At 42.9% G+C, this 20,616-nt stretch overlaps 1 protein-coding gene across 1 annotated transcript in view; it reads right to left on the minus strand.

The window, feature by feature from the left end:
• Positions 1–20,616, minus strand: part of LY75 (lymphocyte antigen 75) — a 133,330-nt gene that overhangs the window by 105,951 nt on the left and 6,763 nt on the right. Inside the window, exons 3-5 of the mRNA XM_073545716.1 lie at positions 9,754–9,924; positions 8,077–8,241; positions 658–768 (exon numbers count right to left, since the gene is read on the minus strand). Coding sequence (XP_073401817.1) covers positions 658–768; positions 8,077–8,241; positions 9,754–9,924 — 447 coding nt within the window. The remainder of the gene's footprint in view (positions 1–657; positions 769–8,076; positions 8,242–9,753; positions 9,925–20,616) is intronic.

Genomic DNA, 20,616 nt, shown 5'->3' on the forward strand with positions numbered 1-20,616 from the left:
CCTAATGTGTGGCTTAAAAATGCCTTAAAAAAAAACAAAAAACATCTGATGGGTCCCATACCCGTTGTTGCAGTAAAAAGGGAAGGAAATTGCCCCAAGGATCACGGCAAAGGTGTGGAGGAGAAAGAACTAACATCCAAATGTCATTCTAAGAGGGAATGCCTGGCACAATAATGACTGCATGACTATTCTTCGCCCTGCGGTCCCTTTTTTTCTACGTATATTACTGGACTTGTAGTTTGGCATTTTCTTTTTGTTATTATTTTGTAAAAGGGAAACGTGCACAAGTTTAGTAAACTATCATTTCTCTCTCGCTCTATACATAGTGATGTATATATAATATTTTACTAAACCCGCACACATGTTAAATTAACATTTTCTCAATACAGAATATAATATATATATATATATATATATATATATATATTTTATATATTATTTTCTCTATGGAGAACATGTTAATTTAACTTTGTCATGGGTTTTACTAAGCTTGTGCACGTTTCCATTTTACATTTCCAGGAGAAGAAAAAAAAAAAATAGATAGATAAAACGGCAGAAGAGGAAAGATGCAAAGAGCTTTCAGGTTCTCTTAAGAAAAAAAAAAAAAATTATTATTATAATAGATGTTGCCTTTATGACCCATTTCAGTTACTGTACCTTCATCCCAGTTGATAAAATTCAAGGGGCTATGGTCTGACCACTGCCAGCCACCACTGGTCGCCAAATGATTAAGGCCAATCCATATGGAATCCGGAAGATCTTCAGTTTCTGCAAACAAACAAAAAAAAAATTTATATTTTATATATATATATATATATATATATATATATATATATATATATATATATATATATATATATATATATATATATATACACACACACACACACACACACACACACACGTATACATATATAGGCTTTTTATTTGCATGGAATTTGCTATTGAGTGCGGCACACTTTTTTGTTTTTGCTTTTTTGTGTTCCTTGGGTTGATGGCTTGCATCCTGTGGGCTGGCTCCTATACCTGCACGTTGCTGCTTCATTTTTTTAATTTATTGATCAATAAACACACAGACATACACACAAAATGGCGAGCAATAAAAAACGATCCACGGTACAGTCTTGTGCGCACGATGTTTTCCCTCTTCGTTTGCAGGATGACAACTGGAAAGTTTTCCTGCTCCTCCGGTTTGCGCCCTAACTGCATAAACTTGCTAATTACTGATTAGTTGGTGACGGCGCGTACACAGGGTTGGGAAATATGTTGGTGCATTATAAGGAGGAAATAAAATTGTCATCTCCTCAAGAGCAGAACTCCTACTACATCCTTTGGGCAGAAATAACTAGCAGGACACATTGTAATGTTGCCCCTATATAGACTAGCATATTTTAAAATCTTATGGACGAACAAAAAAAAAAAAAAAAAAAAAAAAAAGGAATGTTAAAAAGGATTGCATCATAAGGTTTGCATTCTCATATAGCGCGCGGAGGGGATTCCCATGAACGTGACTCACAGGGGAAATTTATTTAAAATTGGAAATTGCACTCCAGAATAAAAATGTGACGAGAGACATAGGATTTCATTCAGTTCAGTTTCTTTTTGTATTTCTGTCATGGACTCCTTTGGAGAAACGATGGGCAGTATAGATGACTACATGCTGTTCCACACAGCCCCGCCTTGAAGGGATCCTGTCATGGGAGATTTCAACTATCCAGACATTTGTTGGGAATCTCTCTCAGGCAAAACTAACAGGTCAAGGAAATTCTTATCCTCTCTTGCTGACAACTTTATCTTCCAAAAGGTAGGGGAGAAAACAAGGGGAACTGCTACCTTGGATCTAATCCTTATAAACAGGGAGGAAATGGTTGAGGAGGTAAAAGTGGCTGGGACCCTAGGAAGTAGCGACCATGCTATTTTAAATTTTTGGATAACTAGAGGAGGAAGACCTGTGAAGACTCAGACGTCAAGGTTAGATTTCAGAAAGGCAGATTTTAAGGGATTCAGAAAGAGAATTGGAGGGATCCAATAGCTGGATATCCTTAAAGACAAAAATGTCCAGGAAGGATGGGAAATCTTGAAAAATGAAATTCTCAAAGCACAGTTGTTAACAATTCCGAAAGAGGAAGAATAGGAAGCATTTAAGGAAGCCAGGATGGATGAACAAAGAACTTAAGCACATGCTAAAAAGGAAGAAAAAATGGTTTATAAAATGGAAAGAGGGAGGCATATCTAAAGAAGAATATAATGCTGTCTGCAGAACCTGAAGGGCACAAATCAGATTATATAAAGCTGACAATGAATTGAGGCTTGCAAGAGATGTCAAAAGCAATAATAAAGGATTTTGGGGATATGTCAAAAGTAAAAGAAAAGTAAAAGATGCTATAGGATTTTTACAGGATGAAAATTATGAAATGGTAAGACAGGATGTTGAGAAGGCCGAACTTTTAAATTCCTATTTTGCATCTGTTTTCTCTCAGAAAGGAAATGTAACATCAACTGTTCTTCACTGTCCTATTAAGGGAATAGAAGAATCCAGGATATCTATAAACAGAAAGATAGTGAGGAAACACTTAGCTAACCTAAATGAATGCAAGTCTCCAGGTCCAGATGAATTACACCCCAGAGTACTGAAGGAGATAGCAGAAGAAATTTTTGAACCCCTCTCCATAATCTTTGAAAATTCTTGGAGAACAGGAGAAGTGCCAGAAGACTGGAGAAGAGCAAATGTTGTTCCTATCTTCAAAAAGGGGAAGAAGGTGGACCCAGGCAACTATAAGCCGGTGAGTCTGACTTCTATACCAGGAAAGATCTTTGAACAAATTATTAAACAACATGTATGTCAGTACCTGGATAAGAATGAAGTGATTAAACAGAGTCAGCATGGGTTTGTGACTAATAAGTCATGTCAGACTAACTTAATTTCCTTCTATGACGGAATCACTGATTGGGTGGATCAAGGAAATGCTGTAGATATAGTATATCTTGACTTCAGCAAAGCATTTGACAAAGTATCTCATACAATCCTTATTGAAAAAATGACTAAGTATGGAATGGACAAGGCAACTGTTAGGTGGACTCATAACTGGCTTAGTGATCGGACCCAAAGAGTGGTCGTAAATGGCTGCACATCCAGTTGGAAGAATGTCTCAAGTGGGGTACCACAGGGCTCTGTCCTGGGCCCTGTATTGTTCAACATCTTTATCAACGATTTAGATGAAGGAATTGAGGGTAAACTGATTAAATTTGCTGATGACACAAAGCTAGGACGGATAGCTAATACTAGAGAAGAGAGAGAGAGAGGATTCAAAAAGATATAAATAAACTGAAGAAGTGGGCAGCAACTAACAGAATGGTTTTTAACAGGGAAAAATGCAAAGTACTACATCTGGGCAATAAAAATGAAAAAAGCATATACAGAATGGGAGGAATAGGCCTAAGCAGCAGCACATGTGAAAAAGATTTGGGTATACTAATAGATCACAGACTGAATATGAGTCAACAGTGTGATGCAGCAGCAAAAAAGGCAAATGCAATTATAGGATGTATTAACAGAAGCATACAGTCTAGATCACGTGAAGTCATTATTTCCCTCTACTCCTCTTTGGTCAGACCTCATCTGGAATACTGTGTCCAGTTTTGGGCACCAGATTTTAAAAATGACATCAACAAACTGGAGCAAGTTCAGAAAAGAGCAACCAGAATGGTGACCGGTCTGCAAACCCTGTCTTATGAGGAAAGGTTGCAGGATTTGGGAATGTTTAGTTTGCAAAAGAGAAGACTGAGAGGAGACTTAATAGCTGTCTACAAATATCTAAAGGGCTGTCACATTGTAGAAGGATCAACTTTATTCTCATTTGCACAAGGAAAGACTAGAAGCAATGGGATGAAACTGAATGGGAGGAGACACAGATTAGATATTAGAAAAAACTTTTTGACAGTTAGAGTGATCAATGAGTGGAACAAGCTGCCACGAGAAGTGGTGAGTTCTCCTTCAATGGAAGTCTTCAAACAGAGGCTGGACAGAAATCTGACTGGGATGATTTAGCGAATCCTGCTTTGAGCAGGGGGTTGGACCAGATGGCCCAGGAGGTCCCTTCCAACTCTACGATTCTATGATAATGCTGTCTAATCTGAGGGCACAAAGTTATAGAGCAAGGAGAGCTGAGTAGATTGATATACACTCACTGGCCACTTTATTAGGTACACCTGTCCAACTGTGTGTTAAGACTTAATTTCTAATCAGCCAATCACATGGCGGCAACTCAGTGCATTTAGGCATGTAGACATGGTCAAGACAATCTCCTGCAGTTCAAACCGAGCATCAGTATGGGGAAGAAAGGTGATTTGAGTGCCTTTGAACGTGGCATGATTGTTGGTGCCAGAAGGGCTGGTCTGAGTATTTCAGAAACTGCTGATCTACTGGGATTTTCACGCAAAACCATCTCTAGGGTTTACAGAGAATGGTCCGAAAAAGAAAAAAAATCCAGTGAGCGGCAGTTCTGTGGCCGGAAATGCCTTGTTGATGCCAGAGGTCAGAGGAGAATGGGCATACTGGTTCGAGCTGATAGAAAGGCAACAGTGACTCAAATTGCCACCCGTTACAACCAAGGTAGGCAGAAGAGCATCTCTGAACGCACAGTGCGTCGAACTTTGAGGCAGATGGGCTACAGCAGCAGAAGACCACACCGGGTACCACTCCTCTCAGCTAAGAACAGGAAACTGAGGCTACAATTTGCACAAGCTCATCGAAATTGGAAAGTAGAAGATTGGAAAAACGTTGCCTGGTCTGATGAGTCTCGATTTCTGCTGCGACATTCGGATGGTAGGGTCAGAATTTGGCGTAAACAACATGAAAGCATGGATCCATCCAGCCTTGTATCAACGGTTCAGGCTGGTGGTGGTGGTGTCATGGTGTGGGGAATTTTTTCTTGGCACTCTTTGGGCCCCTTGGTACCAATTGAGCATCGTTGCAACGCCACAGCCTACCTGAGTATTGTTGCTGACCATGTCCATCCCTTTATGACCACAATGTACCCAACATCTGATGGCTACTTTCAGCAGGATAATGCGCCATGTCATAAAGCTCGAATCATCTCAGATTGGTTTCTTGAACATGACAATGAGTTTACTGTACTCAAATGGCCTCCTCAGTCACCAGATCTCAATCCAATAGAGCATCTTTGGGATGTGGTGGAACGGGAGATTCGCATCAGGGATGTGCAGCCGACAAATCTGCGCCAACTGTGTGATGCCATCATGTCAATATGGTCCAAAATCTCTGAGGAATGCTTCCAGCACCTTGTTGAATCTCTGCCACGAAGAATTGAGGCAGTTCTGAAGGCAAAAGGGGGTCCAACCCGTTACTAGCATGGTGTACCTAATAAAGTGGCCAGTGAGTGTATAGTTTTGTGAGAAAAGATTCAGTATAACCTGTGATTTAGTCATTTGACTCTTGTTCTTTCTGGGATTTTTGGTTCAGTTAGACGACTGAAAACAAAGAAAGCTATCAGTCACTAATAGGACCGCCCACTGGACCAAAAATCCAAGAAAAAGTAGGATTAAATGATGAAAACACAGGGTATACTGAATGTTTTCTCACAAAACTATATATCAATCTGCTCAGCTCCCACTGCTCCATGACATGATGCCTGCAGATTGGAATGCCTTTTCATGGGGACAGGTTCCCTTTAAGGACACGGCCATTTTTTATTTACACTCAGTTTTTTTTCCCCCTGCTTCTCCAGAGAACTACAGTTTTTTTTATTGGTCTACATAGCTGTATGATGGATTTTTTTTATTTTTTTATTTTTTTTTTAACAGGACGAGTAGAAGGTTTGAATGACACTGATCATTTTTACCGTATAAAGAATGTTCTGGAAAACAAGAAAAAAAAAATCCTAAGTTGTGGGACATTGATGAAAAACAAACAAACAAACAAAAATTCACTTCAATCCATCTGAGCTGTGCCGTCAAATAACTTTTTGGAAGAAAGTAGCCATCTTTCTCTAATCCTAAACAACCCCTTTAAAGAGCAGCTCATATTGGGAATCTTTTCATAGTCGTTATTTCTATTACTGGTCAGAACTTATTTTGAAATTATGATGGTTGCTATGGGAAACCGCCAACATGCTTGTTGACAGATAAGCCATTACCAGCTTATCTGAGCTCCTGTAACTTATCCGATATCGGACTGAACATTTTTTTATTATTATTTATAACAGCAGGACCCGGCCCTGGCCACCCGGCAGGACCCGGCCCTGGCCACCCGGCAGGACCCGGCCCTGGCCACCCGGCAGGACCCGGCCCTGGCCACCCGGCAGTTGACAGAGCTGTGCTACTCAGCTTGACAACTGCTAACCTCCACAGTGAGAACAGCCGATTGATGTGGGTGTCGGACCCTAACCAATTTGAAAGGTAGTGGAGCGACCTTGTTAATTAAAGTACGCACATGGAGCTTTTCACGGTGTATAGTTTTAGCCAAGTGCATTATTGCAGTATGCACATAGCCCTATCCAGCCGTTACGCCGGTCACCTCAAGCTCTCCAACTATGACAACATTGAAGTGTCTGGGGGGGATTCATCGTTAAAGCCTGTATCATATGAGGTCTAAGTATTGAACAATGTGAAGCTGGAACGTAGAAGTCTGGATTGGCCACACAGATGGACTGACGAGGTGCACCGATACCTGGACTTTGATTGAACTTTAGCAGAGGGGAAATTTCTGCTGCACAAATTGAAGAGAGTCTTATGAATGAGACCCGAGAATATGAGTCATAAGGAACAATTGTGAACGTTCCGCTGTGTAAACAAGACTCTGCAGTTGCATATTAACCAGATTCAGGCAAACAGATCAACACCTCTGTGCGTTTCCTGCTCTGGAGAGCGAGTTCACCACTTTACACTGCGCTGTGCATAATGCGGGTGGGGCCAGTGAGCAGGTCCTGCCACTCAATAGCGCATATTGGAAGTACGGTATATCATGGGGGAGAAAATAATCTATGTAGAATAGACTTCAAATTCAAGATTTGGGCAGCTAGAAGTATTTTATCTTTTCTCAGTCCCCATCGTAAGGCTAGAATTGTTCAAACCAAGTGGGATTTCCTACAACTAATATAGATTTAGAAGAGTATGACTGCTTTATGAGGAAAACAGCACCACCCCTGACCATAGGTTGTGTCTGGTATTGCAGTTCAGAGCCATTCACTTCTATAGAGCTAAAAAATATTACATTTCTCTAACAAATCAGACCAAAAAAAAAAAAATTAACAAAATATTTTTTAACCCCATCCTGACCAGGTGATTTTCTGCTTTTGTGCTCTCGCTTATTTTCCACACTTTACAAAAGCTATAACTTTTCTTTATATTTCCATCGACATAACCGCATGAGGACTTGATTTTTGCAGGACGAGTTTTAATTTTAAATGGCAACATTTATTTTACCGGAGGGGGGGGGAAGTAATCCAACTGTGGTAAGACTGCGAGAAAAACAATAACGTAATTCCGGAATAGTTTCCTTGTTTTTGCAGGCTTCATTGTTTAGTAAAAATGAGTTGTGAACATGATTCTCTGGGTCAGTATAATTACAGAATTTCCAAACTTGAACACACAAAAAATAAAAAATTAAAAGGCTGAAAAACTTTTTTTTTTCCAGAAAGTATTCTAGAGAAAAAAAGTTATTTTGCATGTGTCGCCATTTTCCAAGTTCTGTAATGTTTTCATTTTTCTGTCAATGGAGCGGTGAAAGAGCTTGCTTTTTTGAGCAACAAGCCGGTCTATTATATTGATACTATTTTGTAGTGCATGCGTTTTGATAGTTTCTTATTGTATTTTATTTTTTCACGGAATTGCGGCCTGTTCCAGTGCTAACCCTATACCTTCTACAGGAGGACATATTATAAATTGCCTATGTGCCTTTCTGACACATTTATGAAATTTTACATAAAATTGCCAAGACCTTTAAAAAAAATAAAATTCATCCTGCAGCCACCACTAGAGGGAGCTATGCTGTATTCACTAAAACAGTATACAGTAAACACACACACTGTATACACAACATCACATAACAGAACTCACCAATAATGTACCGTAGCTCTTCAGGACTGGATAAGCTCAGTAATTCGGCACCTTGGCTTTGGCACGATATATACGCTTCCTTCCACTTCAGGACCGAGTTTGCATTGAACTGGTAACATTGCTGGAGTGCTAAATTTGGGGTCCACGAGCCATTACATCCACTCTCTACAGGGGAACATTGCAAGTAAGAAATCATCAGTATACAATATACAACTTCACTTTGGGACTTATTGCAGCAGCTGTTCCCGCTTATTGGGGCATATACGATATTTTGATCACTTGTTGCATTTTTATGGGAAACAAAAAATTCGTGATTAGAATTTTAATATTTTTTTTCCAGATTTTTAAAAAACTTTTTAACTTTATTTTTAAACCCTGCGATCATCGGATTGCTTACAACAAACGGCCACAGGCTGGGATTCAAAGGCGAACCATCATGGCAGGCTCGGGGGTCTTCAGCAGAACCCCAGCTGTCATGGGGTCGCAGGGGGCCCAATGGGCAGATGGAAAGCTTACTTCCTGAGCTTGCATCAAAGATGGGGACCCAGTATGTCATAGATCAGGAAGGTGTGTAAAACAAAACAAAAAAAAAACGTACCGACATTTGTATCTTCTTACATGTCCTACACCTGGACTGATATTACTACATAGGAATTTGGGCACAAATCAAAAAGGATAAGCTATGTTTTAAAGGGAATGTGTCATCACAAAAATTACCTTCTGTAAGAACTTTAGAAGCAATACACTGACTCACTGACGACTGTTTGCATAGAAGCATAATCTTAGCATGCTCTAATCTGGGCAAAGGTCAATTTGAAGCAAGGAGGAGAAGGTGAGCTGTTATATTATCTATTGTGAATGGTCGATCCTGTCTTATTTATTTATTAATTTTACTCATTCTATATAGCGCCATTAATTCCACAGCGCTTTACAGACATTATCGGCACTGTCCCCATTGGGGCTCACAATCTAGATTCCCCATCAGTATGTCTTTGGAATGTGGGAGGAAACCGGAGACGCCGGAGGAAACCCACACAAACATGGGGAGAATATACAAACTCCTTGCAGATGTTGTCCTTGGTGGGATTTGAAGCCAGACCCCCAGCGCTGCTACGCTGCAGTGCTAACCTCTGAGCCACCGTGCTTCCCTTGTTATCTACTGTATATAGAGGTGTTATCTGTCATTACACAGGAGGAGGAGGAGGTGAGCTGTGACATCACCTATTGTGAATGACGGATCCTTTGTTTTCCATAAATGTGATACCTGTTAATGTATTCCTGTCTGTAATGATAATGAGACTGTTGAAAAGTCTGCCACAAAGAACACGAAAGCTAATATTAGGCCCAGAGGCTAGTATGGAAATTGCAAGATTTCTGAGGGTTTTTTTTTTCTATGAATATGTAAAAAAAAAAAAAAAAAAAATATCATCAAATTTTTTATATTATATATTTAGCATAAAACTCTGATTTGAACAAAATTATTTGGCATCATAAAATTCTCTAATAGCATTCAACATAAAATATTCTGAATGTTGAACTATATCCAGTAAAACTACATGACTGACCGGGGACTTTCCAGCAGTTTTATCTGCGCAATGAATGCTAATGTTCAGAAATTAAAGGACTGTCACCTAAATCTCTTTTCATCTATACACAAAAGAATGTAACACATCTAACCTGGCTTTAAACAGTTTCCCAAAAGAACATTGTCATCAAAGTTTTCGGAGGTGGCGCACCACTCCTGATCTTCAGTACCATCGAGAATACAGTCATGATACCACTTCTCCTTATACAGGAATGGAAATTCACAGGGTCTTCCAGAAGAATTCCCCCCTGTCGTATACACAACTGAAAGAGAAAAAAGCAAAATGATTAAAAAGGGAACAAAAATAATAAAAGTTGCTGATTTTACATTTGCTCATATACAGTAACGGTCCCGTTACATATAGCAACGCTCCAGCGATCCCGACAACGATACGACCTGGTGAGGATCGCTGGTGCGTCGCTACATGGTCGCTAGTAAGCTGTCAAACAGGCAGATCTACTCAACGACGCCGCACAGATCCAGCGATCCGTATAACGACCTCGGCAGTGGTTGGGACCTTGTCACACAGCAGCTATCCTGACGACTCAGACCTCGATAGGCATGCTTCAGTGTTGCCTTTTCCATGCCCCTTTGCTCCGATTGGTGGCCACTACTGCGCCATCACTACGCGGTTTGCTTCAGCATCCCTGTCTGAGTCGCTAGTGCGCTATTTATTCGTGGATCCACAGTCACACGCGATTATTATAACTGTACATGTTAAATGTCATGATTGCATATAATTGATAGCTGACCTATAAAAGGAAACGCTACAAAGATCCTAATCTGAGACCACCAATCGGAGCTGAGGGGGCTTTGAAAAGACAAAGCAAAATCACGCCTGCGTCCCTGAGTTCTGAGTCGCCAACGAGGTCGCCCGTCGTTGTTATGGCGTCAAACACAGCGACGCATGTTGGCCAGCGGGACACCAATGATCAAAAATGGCCCAGGACATTTGAGCACGATCAGTGATATTGGGTCGCCCTCCCAGGGCTGTGGGGTACTCTGTACCGGGCCAGTCTCTCAGAGGGGATAGTCACAGCAGCGGTGACCCGGTCCGTGGCCCTGGGTGCCCAAGCAAAAGGGAGATTGGATGGTGTTTTGTAGTGGAAATGAATTGTTCATGATGCCACCTGTGGTGTTCGGCAAGGGAGGTGTTAAGCCGACACTGCATGCAGATCCTCTGGGACTGATGGTGTGGTGCAGCAATGATGTTATAGCCCTCCACAGGCAGGGCTATAGTCCCAGGGCAGAGTAAGCGAGGTGACACGTAGTTGGTGTGGTGTCAGGCGCAAGGGATGTAGCAGTGCTGGACAGGTTGGCGCAGGAATAAGTGGAGGACACCAGGGCATGTAGTTCCAAAGCTTTACTCACAGTCTGTTGTACAAACAGGTGCCTGCCTCCGTGCCGTGTCCTCCGGGTCAGGGACTCAGTCATCCTCCAGGCCAGATGGAATACTCCTTTCCAACACTCCGCCAACATATGTGCCTTTCTGAACGTCTCCTCTTATAGCGCCTTTAGATGAAGTACTCCTAGTACTGAGTTACTCTGGAGTTCCTCCTGTCCGATGTTCCTATGAACTCTACTTGTACGGCAGACAGCTGTAGCCTGCTTCGGGGACTCCTTGCTACTAAGTCCCGGCTCACTATCCAGTTGCTGTTGTGCCCCCAAGTCTTGTGTGGGAATAAAGTGGTCACTACTTCTATTCCTCCGGTGTCTGCTGCAGGACCATTAGTATCCATACAACCTCGGGGATCGGGTCCCGGCCTTGCGCTTAGAACTTCTAGGAAGGGTTCTCTTCTAACCCACATCCTCTGTTCTCTTTTACTCCTCACGTTCCGTACTAATCCTTTCTTTCTATGGAGAATCAGGCTTTCAGTCTATGTTGCTCTCTCTCTCTTTCCCGTGCCAGCAGACCCAGGTCACCGGGATCTGCTGCAGCACTTCCATCCATCTATCCCTCTCTCCGGGGATCATCTTCTCTCTAGCTCTCCAACCAACTGACCTCTAATCCTAAACTCTTCCGGCTCCTTGTAATGTAATCTAACTCCACCCACCTCCCAGCACATTTCGTGTTCCAAGCAGGGAGCCACCAATGGGTGCCTTGTTATACTCCAAGCAGGGAGCCGCCGAAGGTGCTTTGCTACACTACTTTGTGGTGTGGGGTGCAGGTGTTGGAGTGTGGTCAGGAGTCTCCACCTTACCTGGATGGTGGGATACCACACGTCAGGAGGAGGTGCAGTACCTTTGTGGCGACTGAGCCTCAGGGGCGCCACAATATCGCAGCGGGGGGCCGGTTGCCGCTATGTGTCACACGTAGCGAGATCGCTGGCGAGGTCGCTGTTGCATCACAAAACCTGTGACGTTTCAGCGATCTCGCTATGTGTGAAGTACCCTTAAGACATTGCTTCCACTTCTGAATGCCTCCCTGTGCGCTGGACGATACCGATCATCCAGAGACTCCAGATTAATGAACAAAAGACCAGAACTATGGTGAAATCTGCACAGATAAAGTAATAGGACAGAGAAAAAAAGTACTTGACTTTTTCGGGTAGCCCTAGAGAAAGAACGAAGCGGCGTTTGGGCGTCCAACCTGTTGCTCCACTGGATAAAGTGTAAAGGAACTTTCAGAAAACTTTTGACTTGTACCAGACACAGAAGTTTTGATCGATGAGATCTTAACAGCTAGACTCTCAACTGAACACCAAAATGAGGGAACAGAAGCGTTCAGGCAACGGCTGCTTTCCTAGACGTGGTAAAAGAAAAAAAAAAGTTTGAGGCTATTTGCAGAGAAACGCTAGACTGAGGACCTTCTGGTTCTTACCCCACGTTCCCCACTCGATCAAAAATTCTCTACGACATGTCAAAAGTTTTCAGTTATACATTAACTCTGAGGTTGCATATAGAATTGTACTAATATACGGTAGATCATTTTTGTATGAACAGGAAGAGTCACTGTTGCCACATAGGCTTATCGGAGGAGGGACAGAAAGGAAAAAAAAAAAAAAAAAAAAACTTGTGCAAGAATTTGCAGAAAGTACAAACCGTCTTACTGATGAATCAAAGAACAAAGACAAAAAAAGGAAAGAAAGGCCTCTGTGTCCATGGTCAATCAAGAAACAGAGGTGCTGGTGGGGAGAAGCACAGTGGAGATGAGGACTGCAGGTGCACCCGCCATCCAGTGCACCCACCGCCATCCAGTGCCAGGGCCGCCATCCAGTGCAGCCACCGCCATCCAATGCACCCACCACCATCCAGTGCAGCCACCACCATCCAGTGCAGCCACCGCGCTAATTTATATATGAATAAAAGTTAAATTTCAGAAAAAGGGAGCATCAGATAGGGGGCAAAATAGGTATCCCTGAGTGTTTTACACAGACCTATCCTGCAGTACCTGTGTTTATCAAGAGCAAATGTCACTGACAGATTCCCTTTAAGGGAATAATGTATTGATTGCAAAGAGACAATGGAAAAAAAAAATCTAATTTACAAAAAGATAAAAAAAAAAAAAAAACGCAAATGGATGCTAAAAGTAAAGTAAAAAAAATGAAATGATCAGGATATAAAAAGTGCAATACGTCTTATTGTACCTCAGAATGCAGCACAACTAGCCAATAGCACAGTAAGCCTGTATACAGACGAAGCAGGCAAGGAAAAGCACAAATACTGAAAAGACTATTCCCGGAACCACAACATTTCTGGATGCTCCGCGTATAATCACATCAACAGCTGCACTTACACAATTATCTGCATCCAAGTAATTGTGATTTGGTTTTCCTTCCTACCAACAGGCACAATATAATAATATTTGCTTGTAACGAATGGATTAACTACTGGATAATTAAGGTTCCTGCAGAGTCACAAGAGAGCTGTGGTCAGAGGAGGTTGGCAGGAATGTGACTGCAGCCTGCACGCTCCACACCTTACTCTTGTCCCTTATCTCAACCATAACCACGCTTCTTCTCCACCCACCGGTAAGGATAAAACCAGTTCAATACTATTACAGGGAACCGAACATTCATGCTCCCCAAACCATAGGCAGCATGTATCAGGCACTTGCCGCGTTACTGAAAGACCTGTCAGTCTAGGGAAGCAGGGAGGGGAGAAGCTGCCGGGGGCCGGCCTCAGACTGGTCAGCCGAGCTCCAAAAGCTGCAGACGGATTTTCAAGGCAAGTTCACTCTGAGATCATGCAACATTTCATATTACCGGACAACCCTTTTACCACAAGCAGCATTAATCAGAGCCTGGCTGTGTTATTGCATGTTTTAGGTACAAGTCTGAATTCGTCCTATGTGACTGCAGACTTGTGAATGTTCACAGCACATGCGTGGTGAAGGTTCTACGGTGCCAGGAACAACAGGCACATAACCGCAAGTATGTGATTTGTCAGGGGCCAATTAGACGTGCCCTGCCTTATGAGTGATCGGACAAGTCTAGTTGGAAGGTGACCGGAAGTATGCAAATCACATACTTGCCGCCATTGCACAGGAGAATCCTCACAGCATGCATGATGGAGGATTCACAAGTCTGCAGTCACATAGAGTGATTGCACACTTCCACCCGATGGCCAGACAACCCCTTTAAACAAGTCAAACCTACTAATATTTCCTAAATAACGGAGAAGCTTCCAGCAGATTAACAGACTTTATCTCAAGGTTACTGCAAGTCCCAAATCAAGAGGTTCCGAAAGAAAAACTCAAGCATCAAAATAAATACTCCAACCCCCACCTAGAATCTTGGCTCTAGATGCAAAAGACAACCGTATGGGACCTGGCAAGTTACAAGGTTAGTGAACACCTCATTTTAAATCACTTCTTGGTAGAAGGAAGAGATCAAGTCCCATCTATTCATTTGATGGTATGTTGAGCAGAACAGACATTGCTATTCTTCAACGGCACACTGTTCAGGTATCAAAACTGTGAACATAGACTGGTTTCATGAATCCATCACACACAGTCCAAAATGTTGGTCTTTCCTGGATAGCACGGTGGTTAGCACTGTATAGTGGCTCAGTGGTTAGCACTGTAGCTTTCAAGACCTGGGGTTCTGGGTTCAAATCCCACCAAGGACAACATCTGCATGGATTTTGTATGTTCTGCCCATGTTTGTGTGGGTTTCTTCTGGGCTCTCCAGTTTCCACCCACACTCCAAAGACATACTGATAGGGAATCTAGATTGTGAGCCTCAATGGGGTGTAGGGATTTCACTCTCTTAGGTGCAACGGGTGGCAATCAGGAGGCACGTTCCATGTAAAGTTCATAGGGTTTATTGCTTCATAAACTAAAACAGCAGATCACCAAAAGAAACAGCTTTCAGCTCAAGAGGAAAAAAAAAACATAAAATGTCCATTCCTTCAGGCTCAGTCCTGGAGCCTCAGCACACACAGGAGGCTTGTCCCTCCTCACATCCAGCCCTCTGTTTCAGGAGCAGTCTAGTTATATGGGTATAGCCACACCCACGAACCCAGCAGCTCACTACAGGTCCTTGCAATATATTAGCAATATAGGGATATTACTTAGGGATTACATTACAGAGACAAGTCATCTCTGAGACACATACCTCCCATCAACTATGTAACCCTTAGCCATGCCACATACCTCCCCGCTCTGCCTAAAGCCGTGGGGCTTGGCACTTTCACCTACTAGACAAGGGATTCTTGAGAGGGTATCGGCATTACCATGTAGCTTCCCGGCCCTATGCTTTACATGGAAGTTGAAGTTTTGTAGTGCTAAGAACCAGTCGGTGACCCTAGCATTCTTACCCTTTGTTTCCCTCATCCATCTGAGTGGGGCATGGTCGGATATTAACCTAAACTTCCATCCCACTAGGTAGTACCGTAAGGTATCCACTTCCCATTTTATGGCCAAACACTCCTTCTCTACAACTGAGTAATTCTTCTCACAAGAAGACAACTTCCTACTCAAGTAGAGAACAGGATGCTCCTGCCCACGTATTTTCTGGGAAAGGACTACACCTACCCCGACATCTGAGGCATATGTCTTAAGGATAAATTCATTTTAAAGTCCGGAGCCACCAGAACGGGTTGCTTACACAGAGCCCCTTTCATCTCTTGGAAGGCTGACTCTGCCTCTTCGGATCATATGATTACAGACTTTGTTCCCTTTAGAAGATCAGTTAGAGGCGCAGCCATCATGGCAAAGTTTGGGATGAACCTTCTGTAATATCCCACGATCCCCAGGAAGGATTTAACTTGCTTTTTGGACAGAGGTCTCGGCCATGTTCGAATTGCCTCCACTTTATTGATTTGGGGTTTGATCTCGCCACGCCCCACTACATATCCCAGGTACATGGCTTCTTCTTTCCCCAAGCACACTTCTTTGGGTTTATCGTAAACCCTGCCTCCCTTAGAGCATCAAACACTGCTTGGACCTTGTCCAGAGGAGTCTCCAAGTCCAGGGTAAAGATGACGATATCATCCAGGTACGCGGCAGCGTATAGCTAATGAGGCGCAAGAATTCTATCCATAGCCTTCTGGAAGGTCGCCGGAGCACCCTGCAGGCCAAACAGCATCCGGACATACTGGAAGTACCCGTCTGGTGTAGAAAATGCAGTCTTCTCCTTGGCTTCCTGTGCCATGGGGATCTGCCAATATCCCTTTGTCGAATCCAAGGTGGTTATGTACCTGGCAGGTCCAAGTCTCTCGATGAGCTCATCAACGCGTGGCACGGGATATGCGTTGAACTTGGAGACTTCATTCAGCTTCCCGTAATCGTTGCAGAATTCACCATCAAGTTTTGAGACCAGGACAATCGGGCTCGACCAGCCGCTCTTGGATTCCTCAATGACCCTGAGCTTCAACATACGCTGCACCTCCTTGGAGATTACTTCTCGATGGACCTCAGGAATTCGATAACATGTGGCTCGGTCAGAACTTCGTGCTCGACGACATTCGTGCATCCCGGCAATTCTGAAAACAGGTCCCGGTTTCTCTGGAGAACTCCCGGAACTGTTGTTTCTGGGCCTTCGATAGCGTTTCCGCTATGGTAACTGCTCCAACCTCACCTTCTAGGTTGCCCAGTAAACACGGAGTTACCGCTGGCTCTCTATCCTGCCACGGCTTGAGGAGGTTAACATGGTAAACCTGGTATGGTTTCCGTCTTCCGGGTTGCTGAATTTTATAATATACCTCACCAAGCTTCTCCACCACCTCATACGGCCCTTGCCACTTGACCAAGAACTTACTCTCCACTGTCGGAATTAGCACGAGAACTCGGTCTCCCGGACTGAACTGCCTCACTCTTGCTGACCGGTTGTAGACCCTAATAAGCACAAGAAATATAATTAACCGCACATCTTAATTGGATATTATGCAAAATTAGTGAACTTTATTCAAAAACATCCAGTCCACAGAAAAAAGTGCCAGAACAGAAAAATTAGTATATACAGACTAGATACCCAACGTTTCGATCCTCCCGGATCTTAGTCATGGGGTACTTGGTAACTGTAGTATCAAAGATGTGGCACTTGTAATAAATGTGGATCCCCTTTAAGTGTCCCCAGGTGCTGGGGGGGGTTTTGCCAGGGGGTCAGGCTGAGGTTTGTGGTAGCCACAGTAAGACGCTTATGGGCCTGGGGGAGGGGGGGGGGGGTTTCCAGGGGGTCAGGCTGAGGATTGCAGGGGCCGTGATAGAAAGCTGTATGGATCATAAACGGCACTGCATGAAACCCCACTCCAGCAAACGGTCCGGAGGTCGATATAGTACATCGGTTACCTGAGGGGTGATGTAGACCATGAGACAGAGGTGGAGCTCCCGCGCCCTGCCCTGTCCACTGGATGCGTTGGATATTACTTAGGATTTACATTACAGCGACAAGTAGTCTCTGAGACAAATACCTCCCATCAACTATGCAACCCTTAGCCATGCCACAGGGGACAGCGACAATAATGTCTGTAAAGAATATGATAGCGCTATATACGCAAAGCCCAACAACAATACAAAGTCAACAACCCCATAAGCAGATACGAGTTGGAGTCAGGAGATCCACAGCCGGTTTGGACACTGTGGTCCGTTCTTGGATTGTGAATGACAGAAGTGTGAAACCAGTCTAAGGGGATGTGCACATGATGCCTTTTCTAGCAGGGTGAACCAACCAAGCTTTCAAGCAAGAAGACGCTTCAGGAAAAGGCAGAGATTGTTTTCTTCAAGCCTCTTTGCTAACGAGCGCTATTCCAATGTTTTTGTCTGCCGCCGGGCCATTTTTGATTGTTTTCCCTATGAGTTTACTGCATCTTTTATTGGCATCAACAATAAAGAAAGTGCCAGCGTTCTTTCAAGCAACCTTTGCCACGAGAACCTGAAGAAAATAAAACCATAAATAGGTGGAGAAAACACATTTTACAGGCTCCTCATTCCTCATGTGGGCTTGTAGCTCATCCAGGATCAGTGGAGGCTGTGCTGTGGAGCCTCGTTACTTTACTTTTGGTGGGCATTACATGTCATCGGTATCTAGAAATTCCCCTACTGGTTCCTTTGAACACTTCCAGTTGAAAAAAAAAAAAAACCCACATCAAAAATATAAAAACTCAGAAGACAGCAACGTCCAACATTTTTAACGTCGGATTCCAGACTCTGAGAAGCTTACTATTCCCTAGAAGGCATAGCAGCTTCTTCTACCTTCACTCCAAAAACGTGGTCCATAACAAAACAGTTTGTTTTTTTACATAGGACTGCATTTCTCCTTTAAAATGGAACCTGTCGTTATGAATCAGAGACTGGTTTCTGCAATCTAACCACCTAGGAATAACGAAAAACTTAAGTATTTTGTAGGTGCAGACCCTTTGCTCGCTTATGATCTGTTTTGACTTTATATATAATAAAAGGTTACATCCACCCAAAACATTCCCAGTTGTCGCTTTATTCTTTTTTTGTGTATAATAAACACATAAAGCCATTGCCGGGAAGGAGACTAATGTCACAGTACAGACTCTGCTTTTTCAACCCTTTTTAGATATCTATTATATATACTGTACATTCCCTCATTTATATTTACTAAGGGAACCGGTCATGTTGAAAAGGATATCTGATGTGCACCATGTTATAGAGCCAGAGGATTGATATATAACAGATTGATATATGTTTGTGCAGGGAAAAAGTTCGTCATAACTTTATTTATTTAAATCCCTGTTTATTCTGGTCCTAGGTGTCCAGTGGGAGGTGCTAATCAGTGATTGACAGCTACCTCTATGAGCACAGTCATAGATGGAAGTTGTCATCACTGACTAGTACCACCTATGGATACTAAGCATAGAAAGAGGAGGCATTTAAATGACTATAATACAAGGCATCCTAAATCTTTTCCCACCAAACCTTATTTAATTCTGCTCAACTTTTTTTTTGTAGATCAGACACCGACTTGATAGGAAATTTACATAATAAATTAATGGTTGCCTACAGCTGCCACTAGAGGGATCCGAGGAGCTTACTGCATACTGATTACTTAGTGAGCGACATAAAACCCTTATACAATCGGCTCCCTCTAGTGGTTCCTAAAGGCGGCAAAAATTCATTATCATTTACCCGTATGTCTAAGCATAGGATTTGCGGTTCTGGACCACAAAGTTTCCAGTCAACATAAAGATCACTCCTTACATTGAACCATAAAAGGCAAGTAAAAATTTACTTTAAAGATGGTTTACCGTCAAATAAACATAGATGATCATTAAATAGGAAGTCCAATAGGGCCAGGGACTGTTACTTTGCTAGTCACTCCATTCTGGGTCCTGGCTTTCATTTCTGTGCTCGACACAGGACAGAGCATGAAGTTAAAGGGGCTGGCTCAGAGTATTTCAATAGCTAGGCCAGCCTCCTACTTTACTATATAGACAGGAAGGGGGGACCCTTTAAGGCTGCACTTTTTGCACGGTGATCCTTAATAAAGGATGAGCTTTGTAATTAACATTAAAAATGCATTAAAACATCAGCTTTAATCGGGTATAACATTCATCCAGAAGCACATTTATAAGAAACCTCTCGCATATATGTAAGTGTATCCACAACCTGCTTCTAAACCACAAGCGCAAAGTTCAGAAAAACAGCTACCAGAACTGCATAAAGCTCACCCTCATGTACACAGACATCCAATAACCCGACTACAGAAATAGGGTGCAGGCAATAAATCGCTCTGCAAACAAGAGGTGACTGCCAGAATAATGAAGGAATGCAACAGTACCAGAAACTGATACTGTGCAATGACGTGCTGCAAGTCCGGGCAGCAGCGTGCAGTCTGCTTCACAGTCCCTGCGCTCCTTCGATGCCGCAGAGGCCAAGCTGCTTCTGCTAGGAGCATGGCACAGCGCACACTACGGACCAGTAACGCAACCACGCCGCTGGTCCAAACTGTCCATCTTCAGTAGAGCACTGCCCCCTATAGGAAGCAGGAGGCTGAAAGGCAGAGGAGCGGCGCACGCTCCTGAATACTGAGACTGAGATAAACCCTTAAATGTTCAATATAGCAATATAAATTAGATCAGGATCAGGTGAACTTTTGAGAAGACTCTGTCTTAAGGCTTTTTTTTTTTCCCCTTCAGTGCTGTCATTCGTATGATTTTGGAATTGTTTAATAATGGACTTTTCCCTTCAAGTTATTGTGCATTTTTGATAAGGTCGGATGCTGGTGCCTTCACTAGCTCTCATGTATCAGCATAGCTTCATTCCTGGAGTGATTTTTACCTTTCACATCTCATGAAGGATTCTGTGCTTTCCTCCCTATCTACAGTCTTCCATAATAGTATCAATGTTTTTTGCCCCCTGGCTCCTCTCTGATCTTCAATTCATTTATTTTTTTTTTCACGGCAGCTTTCACAATCCCTCATGTATAAGAATAAAATTCTGCTGTTTTCACTAGCTCTCATGTATCAGCAATTCAGCATAGCTTCATTCTTGGACGGATTTCACCTTCTACAACTCATAAATGATTCTGTGCTTTCCTCCCTCT

This window comes from Dendrobates tinctorius, unplaced genomic scaffold, assembly GCF_039654945.1.
Source record: "Dendrobates tinctorius isolate UK_male_01 unplaced genomic scaffold, ASM3965494v1 ptg000143l, whole genome shotgun sequence".
Lineage (NCBI taxonomy): Eukaryota > Metazoa > Chordata > Amphibia > Anura > Dendrobatidae > Dendrobates > Dendrobates tinctorius.